The sequence below is a fragment of the Haemaphysalis longicornis genome, unplaced genomic scaffold (assembly GCF_048455015.1).
Source record: "Haemaphysalis longicornis isolate Haplotype H1 unplaced genomic scaffold, Haemaphysalis longicornis Haplotype H1 scaffold_7, whole genome shotgun sequence".
NCBI classification, from domain to species: Eukaryota; Metazoa; Arthropoda; class Arachnida; order Ixodida; family Ixodidae; genus Haemaphysalis; species Haemaphysalis longicornis.
In genome coordinates this window covers 66,308,264-66,321,288 of record NW_027526422.1, presented here as the reverse complement: position 1 = coordinate 66,321,288, position 13,025 = coordinate 66,308,264, and the positions used below count along the sequence as shown (strand labels likewise).

The 13,025-nt window shown below is 47.4% G+C and overlaps 1 protein-coding gene across 2 annotated transcripts in view; it reads right to left on the bottom strand.

The window, feature by feature from the left end:
- Positions 1–13,025, bottom strand: part of Hira (histone cell cycle regulator-like protein) — a 47,478-nt gene that overhangs the window by 22,802 nt on the left and 11,651 nt on the right. For both annotated transcript variants that reach the window (XM_077677639.1, XM_077677640.1), the window contains exons 6-11: positions 7,426–7,508; positions 7,253–7,330; positions 6,563–6,730; positions 4,378–4,425; positions 4,211–4,267; positions 3,246–3,316 (exon numbers count right to left, since the gene is read on the bottom strand). In XM_077677639.1, the coding sequence (XP_077533765.1) occupies positions 3,246–3,316; positions 4,211–4,267; positions 4,378–4,425; positions 6,563–6,730; positions 7,253–7,330; positions 7,426–7,508 (505 nt within the window). The remainder of the gene's footprint in view (positions 1–3,245; positions 3,317–4,210; positions 4,268–4,377; positions 4,426–6,562; positions 6,731–7,252; positions 7,331–7,425; positions 7,509–13,025) is intronic.

The window sequence follows — 13,025 nt, the reverse complement described above, 5'->3', positions numbered from 1 at the left end:
GTGTAAACAAACGCTTAACCGTTCGTATTGAATGCAACACGGCCATAACACGACATGGATACTCTCTTACCGGAGTACGTTCCATAAAGAAAGCGTTGAAGCCCCGTGGCACTTCTTTCGTGCAATCGCAGAGAACGCCCTGAGCCAAATGCCCGGGTTTGACGGATACATTTTTTTCCACTTCAAAACAATCCAGAGATGCGTTTCGAACAAACACAACGTCACAACATGCGTTGCAAGTCTGAACCGCGATTGACAGACGATGGGTTGCCTCCTCCTGCCCGTCGTAAATTCGGCACTCACCTCGCGCGCGGTTTGCGGGGACGAACAGCAAGTCACTTAACTCTGGCGCGCAAGCCGAGATGGCTTTTAGCCACGCACACTGGACATACCCCATGCGAGGTTGAGTCGTACGTCACTCGAGAAAGATAATCCAGACCATGGGAAGCACTATCCACCCGCAGAAGCACAACGTCGCATTTCATCGCGAAACAAAGGCGTCCACAACACACACACCATCGCCTCCTGTAATGCCAAACGCATCTCACACTTCCTAATGAGAGTGAGTGGTACGACTGCAGTGCCCACATGTCGCGAGGTGGGGCTCCGAGCTGAACCGGGATCACGCAAGCGTAACTGACCTCTGGGGCGGTTTGTGCCTTGTTGCCAAGGCAACCGATGTTTGAGATCGTCAAAGAAAGGCGCTCGCTCCAGCGCTAGAAAGCTCAGAGCCGCGGGGGAGCATGTTTTGCCAACGTTGCCGCTCTCTACCACGCGTCGCCCCAAGCTGAACTGGTCACATGATTGAAGCGTTTTGTGCACGGGTTCTGGATCGGTTTAAAATGTCTTTTTCACATGGCACCGGCAGGAATTACCACCACCGCAAAATAAGACCCGGCACCAGCGGGGCCACATCTGATACGGCGCTTTTTGGATAAACAGTGCGCGGTGCATGAAAGGGACCGAGCGCAAGATCCTCCCCAGCGGCTGCGAGTTCGCCGCCGATTAAAAGTCACGTGCTGCACTGCAGCAACGCACACCGCGAAAGGGCAAGGCCAGGCCACCGCACACACGCGGCCAGATTTTTCGTTCGCTTGCTTATCCATCCTTGAGCGGAGTGCGGGGTTCATGGTGTCAACAAAACTTGCCCGTAGCAGACGGCAGTCGGAGGAGCGTAATGCGGAAGTACGTCACCGCTGACTAGCGCAGCATCATGGGAGGGAGTGATCGCGCGCCGTAAACAGTTGAAAAGAGGAGGAAACGCGGCGCGACGATAATGCGCGGTTTTTGATTTACGATTTCTCAGCTAATACTCATCGCTTTAACAAAATTCTTGCGGGAGGAGATTGCTAATACATTGTCTTATTTGGTTACATGTACATCCATGCATCGGCGGAAGGTATTTCAGGACCCCTTTAAGACAGAATAATGACCACATTAGATTGGGTGAAAAGTGAAACTGATGAGGCTAAGGCGTGTAAGGTATCAAATGAAAGGTCCGGATTAACGGAATCACGCGGGGTAAATAAAAAAAATGCTTCCTGATTGTAGTCATCAGGCAGTCATAATGAGTCATAGATTGGGTTAAAATTCAAAATGACGCTGCGAGGGCATGTGGGGAATCAAATTCAAGGTCTCGATGTGGGGAATCATTCGGGACGAACATGAGATATGGATATATCATGACGTAGTCATGGTAAATCAAAGATTCGGTTAAAATTCAGGTTCATGACGCTAGGGCGTATCAAATTAAAGGTCTCGATGAGGGTAATCACGTGCTTCCTGATTATTATCATGACATAGTCAAAATGGGTCATAAATTAGGTTAAAATTCACAATGATGCCACTGGGTGTCCGGGGTATCAAATTGAAGGTTCCGATAAGGAAAATCACGTGGGACAAAAATGTGGTAGGGCTATATCATGAGATAGTCATGGTTAGTCATTGATTGGTTTAACGTTCAAATTGATTCCGCTAGGATGTGATGGGTATCAAATCAATGGTCTTGATGAGCCGAATCACGTGGGAGAAATACAAAAATGCTTCCTGGTTATAAGATTGTCATGGCGAGTCTTATATTGGGGTAAAATTCGAAGTGACCCCGCTAGGGAGTGTAGGGTATCAAATTTACGGTCTTGAAGAGGGGAATCACGTGGTACAAATAAAAAAAAGGCTTCGTAGTTCGAATCATGAGATGGTCATTATGAGTCATAGATGGGGTTAAATTCAAGGTGAGGCCGCTGAAGCATGTGGGGCGTCAAATTGAAGGTTCCAGTTAGGGGAATCATGTCGGACACCTAAATAATGCGTCCTGGTTACAGTCATGAGTCATGGTTAGTTCGACTGGTATGAATTCCATATGACCCTGCTAGGGTGTGTGGGGTATCAAATTAAAGGTCTCGTCGAGGTGGTCACGTGGGACAAATATGAAAATGCTTTCTGGTTATAATTATGAGGATATCGCAAAAGGTATACAGCAAAAGGTACACACTCTCACTCTCACTCTCACTCACACTCTCACTCACACTCTCACTCACAATCACACTCTCACTCACACTCTCACTCTCACTCCCACTCACTCACACTCTCACTCAGTCACACTCACACTCTCACTCTCACTCACACTCTCACTCACACTCTCACTCTCACTCTCTGACTGTCTCAATCTCTGTGAGGCCATGTGAGTTCTGAATTCATTTTGAGTTCTCAGCCCATTTTGAGTTCTGAGTTCATTTTGAGTTTTGAGTACATTTTGAGTTTTGAGTTCATTTTGAGTTTGAGTACATTTTGAGTTTTGAGTCCATTTTGAGTTTGAGTACATTTTGAGTTTTGAGTCCATTTTGAGTTTGAGTACACTTTGAGTTTGAGTACATTTTGAGTTTTGAGTACATTTTGAGTTTTGAGTACATTTTGAGTTTTGATTACATTTTGAGTTTGAGTACATTTTGAGTTGTGAGTACATTTTGAGTTTTGAGTCCGAGTGAGTTCTGAGTTTTGAGCTCAATGTGAGTTTGAGTTTGAGTGAGCGCAGATGTGCTGCTCAGCATTGAGTCTGAGTTTGAGTGAGTGGTGATTCGAAAAAAAAAAATTGTGAGTGAGTTTGAGTGAGCCGCGCCAACTTTGCCGAGGTGTGCCCCTCAGTGCCATATTGTGACACTGGTGGCACATTACACCCCTCCCACCTTACCCTCCCTTACACCAGCCATGCACTAGGGCTACAACTGTTACTCAACAAGTGTACATACCAAGATATGTCGAGAACGGAGTTTGAGAACAGGTCGTGCACCACTACGAGTGGCCGTTTTAGGCAAGTCAGCTGCAACAACAAAAAAGGACAGAATGCATCAGGGAATCAGACAGCCCTTTTTCAAGACATCACCCAGTAAGAAAGACAACCTTAAAGGGACCCCGCAGCACTTACCATCGATTACTCGGAATGTATTTTGGGGTAAAGTCTATTGTCCCAGCAATCTCCTCCCGCAACAATTATGAAAATTCGTTCACTATCACCGAAACTACGCACGATGAGAAATTGAGCATAACTGTTCTTTACTAACTTGAGCGCAGAATATGTGACGAAAGCTGCCCGCTCTCTCCTGGAGAGGGGGGCAGCTCGCGGCGTTCTCTTTGGCGGCCTTCGATATATCACAGGCCGGGGAGTTTTCTCCTTTTCTCGGGTGCCACAAAAAAGCAGGCATGGCTGCCTGCTCGCACATGCGCGCTCAGGCTGGTAGGGCGTTTTTGAAGCAATAAACGTTTGTTGTCGAGTGGTCTCATTGAAAAGGGAGTATTTGAGTTCGTCGCTCAAACTCCGTGCGCACTCAAAACACAAAAGTAACGCCAGAACTGTGCGTACAGATTTAGGCATAGAGGAGGTTGGTACACAACGCCGGTAGCGGCGGATCGTCACAGGAAATGTGAGAAATAAGCCGCGAAGTTGACCAGCGACAGCCAATAGGACAGCCATGGTCGCAATGACATTTAGGCCGTGCTAGGGGCGCACAATGAGGAAAACTGAAGACAGCGCGGTTGGTTTTTCCGCGCCTTTCAGAGCAATTTGCGCGCTCACCGCTTCACGTGCTCGTGTAATATATGGCTCAGGTATTCCTGGCAGTGTAATTTAAACGTCGCGCAGGTTTATTTTCACTGCTTAAAGAGTGTTGCGGGATCCTTCTAAGATCGGGACAAAACAGAATGCGAAAGTTCTCACCCAGACTGATAGAGACCTGTCCCGGCTTCCGATGGCACAACAGCAGAAATTCTGTGCCTGGGATCAACAAGAAGAAGCTCGTAAGCGGTTTGCAACGATCCCGTCGCCTATGCCACGTGGGACAAATGCAAATGCCCGTAAAAAGGCAAATGAAAAAAAATCATTACCTTGCTGTTGTCCTTGTTCAGCTTTGACCGAATGTGTGGGTTGAATCTCTGAAAGACGAACATGAATAACAATAGTCACATCAGCTTAAAAAAAAAAAAAAGCTGTTGGTCGACACACGCAGAGACGCATAGGCTGGTCAAAATAAGATCCCTCTCACTCAGTGCGGCTAGCCTGCTAACGTACACTGGTAACTCAGTAATGCCAATACTCAATAACTTGGCCTGATTACCACTGTATTTGATGCTCCCACAACATGCTCAACCACGTCACAGCGTGTCTGTCCTCGGGTACAGCTTAAAGTAGTGACACGAAATTTTTGTGTTGTGTTTTGGGTGCCTACCAGCCCACTAATCATGGAATGTCACATGAGACAGTAGATAGCAGCAAAAACAATCGTTTACGGCGTCGTTTATTTGTGCCAGTTTCGGTTTCAACAAAACGAACGCCTGGCGGCCGCCATGGCAGGAGGGAGCCCGTGACGTCACTATTCTTGTTGCACAACCGCCGGTCTGGATGCGCGCACAAGCGAGTTCGCGCGCGCGCCCAGATAGGTTGATGTGTCCACCCTCCCGCCGCGCCCAGTCAGCATGACGTCAGTCCCAAAACCATGACGTGTACACACGGCGTAGCAGAGCGCACCAACCGCAGCCAGTGCGTTGGCAACGTCGTGGGAGTCTTGACGTCGACAGTTTGGGGAAAGGAGCAGATGATGTCATATTGGCCTGCTCTGGGCTTTCTCGTGCGGGCAAAGATTAAAATGGATTTAAAATATGTCATACTGAACTGTCACAGTTGAAACGTGCTGGGAGATATCTCCTGATAAAAAGGAAGTATTTTGCATAGTTATCTCAGCTTTGAAATGTCGTGTCACTACTCCTTTAAGAACGGCAACGAGAGTTGCCGCTGTGCCTCATCACCGCAGCCAGATGTAACTCCACGCGACGCAAGTAGTGCGTTACTGGGAACATTTTGAACATGGCATGAGCCGTTTCCCCGATTTTTGGGACTTCATATGCTTATAAACGACTGCAGCAATGGCAAACAAACTATGTGGGAAAAGACAGAAGATGTCACGCATTCATAGCAATCTCCTTTCAAAACGTGCGTGCCCGTTAACATCCGGGTCCGTCACTTAGGCGGAGTGATACTGTACACGAGCTACTGCCCTTCTTAACTTGTTCCCGAGTATAGCGGTGTGTCATTTGGCACGCGAGGGGATCACCTAAAGGTGTTTTTCCCACTCCTTTTTGTGGAATGCACTAAAGCAGCAAGTGCGAAAAAGGGAGTAAATGTGAGCTCACCATGCACACGACTCCCATAAAATGTGTTTCTTTGACCCCCTTCACACGTGTGTGCACTAAAGGAGCAAGCACAAAAAAACTGAAGGCCCTTCCGGCTCGTGAATGTGGATGACCAGCAGTGCCGTAAAGTCACTGTCAGTAATGGTCGACGATCCCGATGGCTTTGATGTTGCTGATATACATCGATGGACATATTCGCAATCGCACACACATTCTCGGATAATGTCAAATCGATGCATTTACGCCGCTGGGTGGTCAGGTTGGGCTGGATCGGTGCGGCCCCACAAGCCAAATGCTTCCAACACGACGCACGTAAACCACGCCCTTTTCGGTCCACAACACATCCACACTGGAATCACTGGGTAGTGCCAGTGCAACTAACCTACAGTCCTAGGACAGTCCGAGGGCACCCACGCACTTCTGAAGGTTTCTAAATGCAAAAGCGCTATGCTGAACTGAACGCCTGCGACGCTTTGCTCCCACCCCCAACTCCCAAAAGTCCTGGTTCTACTGCGGTCCGACACTATTTGCTTCACAATCCACTGCAACCTTACGAGTTCAGACAGCTTCAATCTGTCTCCTGCACCCACTGCTCGTTTCGCCTCATTACTACCGAGTTAAAACGCGTGCTAGCGAATGCCTCACCCTACGGAACGCCTCGCGCTTCAAAGACAGGCGCAGCCTCACGAGTTTTGGTGTGTGCACACCGCGAAAGAGTAGGACCAACTTTATTTCGTCAATAATCATTTGATTGTGAGTTCCATAATGGGCTGCTGAAAGACATTAAGATCTAGCCTAATGAAGCTCCGCTGTAACAGGGATTAAATGGGAAAAAAAAAAAAAAAACGAGGGAGTGAATGTGCGAGAGAGATAGAAGGCTCACCACACAGGTGACCGCCTTGCGGTGCCCCACGAAGTCCTTGTTGGTCCTCCAGTTGTCTCGCTCCACGATCTGGGCCGTGGGGCCCGCATTGTTCATGGCGTGCGCAGACACCAGGTACTGTCCGTCGGGGGACCAGCTCAGGCGCAGGATGTGCGTCGTTCCCCCACACTGCAATGGCAACGGGATGTTTGTTGAGAAAATACACCCCCCCCCCCTCTGTCAGGCCGCACACTTAGGATCACCCCCCATCCCACCCCCTCGCCTCTCCACAGTTACAGTGTACTAGAACAGAGAGATGTGTCATTCGGAGCCAATTAGGGGGGTCCCTTTTGCGATGAAAATTTCTGCTCAGGAACTCCTGTTGTAAGCAGCGCCCCTGGCAGCCGCTGTTGAGTTGGTTTTAGAAGCTTTGTTTGTTAAACTCATCTTTATCTATTACCCTGAATAGCCTTCTTTCTTTATTTCATGATTAAAGTTTTATAAAACCCGTCAAATAACTGCTTAGTTTGATTTAAAAACTTATAGGTGGCGCTGGCTGCAACAGGAATTCTCAGGGGAACGCACGCGCTCCATACAATTCTTCCATCGCAAAAGGGACCCTTGCTCTCCATTGGCTTTCCCCCCACATGACACACCTTACCTTCTAGTACACAGTACCATAGTGCAAGCGAACGATGATGAAACGCTCACCTCAAGGAAGGGATCGGTGATCATGCATTCCTGCTGCCAGTCGTGCGTTCTCCACACCCGCAAGCTCTTGTCGTCGGACTGAAAGGGGGGAAGGACAAAATGAAGCGACACAAAGGCCAGCACGGAGTGCGAACTCCAGGGAAGGGGGGGGGGGGGGGGGCGCGAAACCTTACCTGAGATGCCACATACTTCCCCACGGGGTCCCAGGACACACCTTTCACCAAGCCGGTGTGCCCTTTCAGCACAGCCAGGATTTCTGCAAGGAACAGAAAAAAGAAAAAAAATTCCCATTAAAAAAAAATAATGCTCACACACGCAATGCAGTTCAATCTGAATAGGCTTTTAAAGGAGCCATGAAGACAAAATACAAGTTGGGTTTATTAGAAAGACTGCTTAGTCCCGATAACAATGATACCAACATCATCGCAATCTTCGAACAAATAACAGAGATATGAAAGAAAACGTGTGAAGCAGTATGTATGTATGTTTGTGGTTTATTGGCGCAAGGGTTTCTAAGACCAAAGAGCGCCAGAACTATGTTATGTGGTCTTTCAATAGTCATGTTTGTGCTTAAAATATGTATGAAATGAGTATGATACATCTTAAAAAACTGTATATATGGGTGTAGAGGGCCCGTCCACTAAAGCATGAAGATGTTCATAAAGGTGGCTGAAATGGATTATGGGTGCAACGTGATGCACCTCGAGCCAAAGAGCATGCGACGAGAGTGGGCCTCCCGTGCGGACAAAGGGAGCATGAGGGCCTCACTCACTGCTCGTAGGCTCTGAGGTCACGCACTGTACGAGATGAGTTTTAAAAACTTGATGTCTGCAAGATAACTTAAAAGACTTTTGTTTGTAAACATAGGTTCATCTCCTAAAAACAGTGAAGGATGTAGTGGAATGTTGTAGGTATATATTTTCGGGAAATGCCGTTTTCTGGCTTCATTGCAGAATCTGCACTCAATTAATACATGGAGGACGGTGAGTCGTTCCCCACACTTGTTACAAACAGGTGGGAGTGTTCCATTCAAAAGATATGCGTGTGTAGCGTAAGTGTGGCCTATTCGCAGTCTGCAAATGGATACTTCAATGAATCTGTTTTGTTTTTCTGTTGTGTATCTTCCTAGGTTTGGTTTTACTGAGTGGAGCTTGTTGTCTGTGTGTGTGTCCCACATGTGCTGCCAGCATTTACGGATTCCCTTCCGGATTACTGGTTTCAGATCGAGGTGAGGGACCTGTGCTACATCAACACCACTACGTAGGGCCGCCAAAGTGGCGTTCTGGTCAGCAATTTCATTGCCCAGAATGCCACTGTGTCCAGGGATCCAGCAAACAAGTATTTTTAGCTTTGACTTATAGGCAGTTATAAGAGCTTTAAAAAGGCGGTTTAGAATAACGTTTTTTGTGGGCTTAAAGGAATCCAATGCAGTTACTACGCTTAGGGAGTCTGTGTAGATGACTGATTGTTGTATTTTGTTCTGTGTAATGTGTTCCACTGTGATTAGAATACCATAGGCTTCTGCTGTAAAGATGCTACAATTTCTGTTCAATGTCCTTGTGCTGGCAAAGTCCGGGCCATGTGCAGCACAGGACACAGAAGAAGAAGACTTGGAAGCATCTGTGTAAAAAGAGGCGCATGGATATCTGTGTTGTAAACTTAAGAAATGCTGTAAAATCAATTCGCGGGGTGCACGACGCTTGTCAATTTGTTTAAAGGATGTGTCACAATGAATAGTTGACATGTCCCAAGGTGGGACTGTATCGGCGATACAGGTTTTTATGCCATCATCTAAAGACCATCATGGTTTTTATGCCATCATCTCCTCTGCAAGGCCTTTGACACGCAAGGCTACAGGGGCAGGGATCGACGGGCGCGCTAAATACAAATGGGCGGATGAGATGTCATTCACAATAGAATTGCATGGGTGATTCGTCATAGACATTGTCCTAATAGCATAGAGGAGTGCTGTATAAGTACGCTGGTGCTCTAGGCACCAGTGGTCGCATTCTACATAAAGACTCTGGATTGGACTTGTCCTGAAGGCTCCAGAGGCAAGGCGTAGGCCCAAATGTAGTACTGGGTCTAACATTTTTAAGGCAGTTTTAGACGCGGACCCGTATGTTACACTTCCATAGTCTATACGTGACCTAACTAAACTCACAAAGAGACGTAGAAGGCAGTCTTTATCAGCACCATAAGACTGATGTGACAACACTTTTAAAATGTTAATGGTTTTTAGGCATTTTTGTTTGAGTTTCTTTAAGTGCTGTACGTACGTTAGTTTTCCGTCAAGTACAACACCTAAAAACTTGTGTCCTTTCTTGACAGCAATTCGTTCTCCGTTCAGTGTGACATCGGGTTCTCGACGAATTCCACGCTGTCTTGTGAATAACACACATGTACTTTTGTGAGGATTCAATTTAAAACCATTTTCTTCCGTCCATTTTGCAAGCCTGTTCACACCTAACTGTATCTGCCTTTCACATATGGACTGATTGCATGACCTAAAGCTTATTTGGACGTCGTCAACATACATTGAGTAGGAGATTGAGGGTGGCAACGATTTCCCAAGTGAATTCATTTTAATTATAAACAGAGTACAGCTTAATACTCCACCCTGGGGAACCCCATTTTCTTGTATGTATGTTCTTGATACCACTGTCCCTACTCTTACCCTAAATGTCCGCTCCGACAAATAACTTTCAATAGTGTTTAGCATATGTCCAGACACACCGAATGCCTTGAGATCAAGCAGTATGCCGTAACGCCAAGTTGTATCGTATGCTTTTTCTAAGTCAAAGAAAACAGAAAGACAGTGCTGTTTGTGGATAAAAGCATCTTTGACATACGACTCAAAGGCAACTAGCTGGTCAGTTGTGCTTCGACCTGATCGGAAACCAGCCTGACAACTGTCCCGGATGCCGTTATATTCAAGAAAATGGATTAGCCTCTTATTTACCATTTTTTCAAAAACCTTTCCTAAGCAACTTGTCAGAGCTATTGGTCGGTAACTGGCAGGTAGTGAGGCATCTTTCCCTGGTTTTAATACGGCAACTACAACTGCTTCTCTCCAAGCTCTCGGAAAGTATCCCGCCGCCCATATTTTGTTGAACAAGTGCAAGAGTGTTCGGAGAGTTTCTGGGTGCAGATGTTGTATCATTGTGTATGATATACTATCTGCCCCAGGCGCTGAAGCCTTACATGTTCCCAAGGCGACCAAAAGCTCTGTTATGGAAAATTCCGTGTTGTATGGTTCGTCAGATCTTTTGTTATCACGAATCGGTTTCTTCTCCATAGATGTTTTGTGTCGTAAGAAAGCATTCGTGTAATGAGCAGAACTCGATACATATGAAAAGTATTTCGCAAGTGTGTTTGCCTGGTCCTCTAGGGTATCGCCTGTACTGTTGACCAAAGGTAGGGTGTGTGTTTTCCGTCCATTAAACTTTTTAATTCTGTTCCATACTTTGCCTGCATCTGTGTACGAGTTGATAGAAGTCACGAGAGAGCGCCAGCTATCTCTTTTTGCTTGCTGGCGAATGCGTCTTCCTTGTGCTTTTGCACGTTTGAAGCAAATCAAGTTTTGCGTAGTGGGGTACCTGCGAAGGACACCCCACGCCTTATTTTGAGCCTGCCGTGCAAGCCTACACTCTTCATTCCACCACGGCCTCCTAGTGTTAGGTGTGGCACCAGATGTTTGCGGAATTGAGCCCTCGGCAGCATGAAGAATGTGTGCAGTCACCAGTTCACAGGCTTCGTCAATGCCCAAATAGCTTAAGGACGTGTATGAAAGCCGAGATAATTGTTTAAATTTTAACCAATCAGCACCAGATTCCTTAAACTTTTTATGGCAGATGGAACTGTTACGGGCTTTATCAATGCCTTTCAAGATGACAGGGAAGTGGTCGCTCCCATAGGGGTTGTCGTCCACTTCCCATTCAACAGCCGGAAAGAGGACAGAAGAGCCGATCGCCAAGTCTATGTGTGAGTATGTATTGTGTGTAGTGTTGTAGTATGTCGGCTCTTTTTTGTTAAAGAGACAAGCTCCGGATGAGAAGAGGAATTTTTCTATCAAGCGGCCCCGGGAATCTGTGCGTTCAGATCCCCATAGTGGGCTGTGTGCATTCAGGTCACCTACGAGTAGGAACGGTTCCGGCAGCTCATCTATGAGAGACTCAAATTCAGAGCTAGATAAACGATATTCAGGGGGAATGTATAGTGAGCAAATTGTTGTTAATCTGTTGAAAATAATTGCCCGGATTGCAACCGCTTCTAGGGCGGTACGCAATTGAAGAGATTGGCAAGGGATAGATTTTTGCGTAACTATAGCTACGCCACCAGAGCAGTGCGTGCAGCTATCTCTGTCTCTCCTAAATACTGAGTATTGGTTCAGGAAATTGGTGTGCTTAGGTTTCAAGTGTGTCTCCTGTAAACATAGGATGGCTGATTGCGTTTTGTGTAGGATTTCATATATATCATCTAGGTTTTTAATAAGGCCCCGGCAGTTCCACTGTGTAATTATTTGTGCTACCATAAATGTTTAGGGAGGAGATTTTACCTGGTGTAGATGAGGACTCGGGCTGGATGTGTACCATCTATCAGTTCTGACTTGGGCCTGTGACACGGGTGGCTGGTGGCTTTTTGCCTCGCCCCGCCATGGTGCGCTGTTCTCTTTCCGCCTTTGGCACTGGCAGAGACGGTGTTACCTCCATGTCATCATCTGAGTGGTGTGACAGTGACGAGATGGAGTCCTTGCGGGCTCCGCCTCGGGATATGTTCGAAGTGGAGGCAGGAGCCCCTGCCGTCCCCGACTGTTTGTTGGACACAGAAGTGGTCGTGGGACCGACCACATCTACGTCCATGGCCGCCTGAAGTCTGGCAGCCGGTAGAGGAGGATTGACGGCAGAGCCGTCACTCCTCACACTCGCAGCTAACACAACACTTGCGGGCGCCACAGGTGTCGTGTCGGATGGTTGGGCTGCTTTGGGCAGCACCTGGGGGGGCTGGGACGGCACCAAGTCTGCTTCGCAGTACTGGGTGGCCGCCGTGACTAGACGCCGCTCCGCCCCCCGGCGAGCTGCATCGGCATACCTTTGCGAAAACATTGAGTGTTTCTGTCGTGCTTCTTGATAGGTAATGTTCTGGGTGACCTTCATGTTTATGATTTCTTTCTCGGCTTTGAATTTAGCACATGACCGAGAGTATGCAGCGTGGGGTTGTTCACAGTTGGCACATTTCAATACGTTAGAAGCACAGTTCTCTGAAGGGTCATGATGTCCTGCGCACTTGGCACATGTCAGTTTTCCGCGGCAGGTGGTAGTACTGTGCCCATACCGCTGGCACTTGAAGCAGCGGCGTGGGTTGGGTATGTAAGGTCGTACGTTGCAATGAAGGAAGCCTGCAGTGACAGACTCCGGTAGGACACTTCGGTCAAAAGTTAGGATCACATGTTTCGTTTTTACTTCTTTGCCATCGCGTCTGATCATTATTCTTCTTACCGCAGTAACGCCCTGGTCACGCATGCCCTCAAGGAGGTCAGACTCACTTTCATTGAGCAGGTCCATCTCAGATATGACGCCCTGCGAGCTGTTAAGGCTCCGGTGTGGCGTTACAGCTACTTCAAGGCCAAGTAGGTCGGTCTGGTTCAAGAGACTATCAGATTGTTTTTTAGTAGATAGTTCTACAAGCACGTCCCCCGATGTCAGCTTCTTTGCCTTGTAGTTCACGCCAACTACACTCTCAATGAACTTGGCAATTAAGAAGACCGACTTGC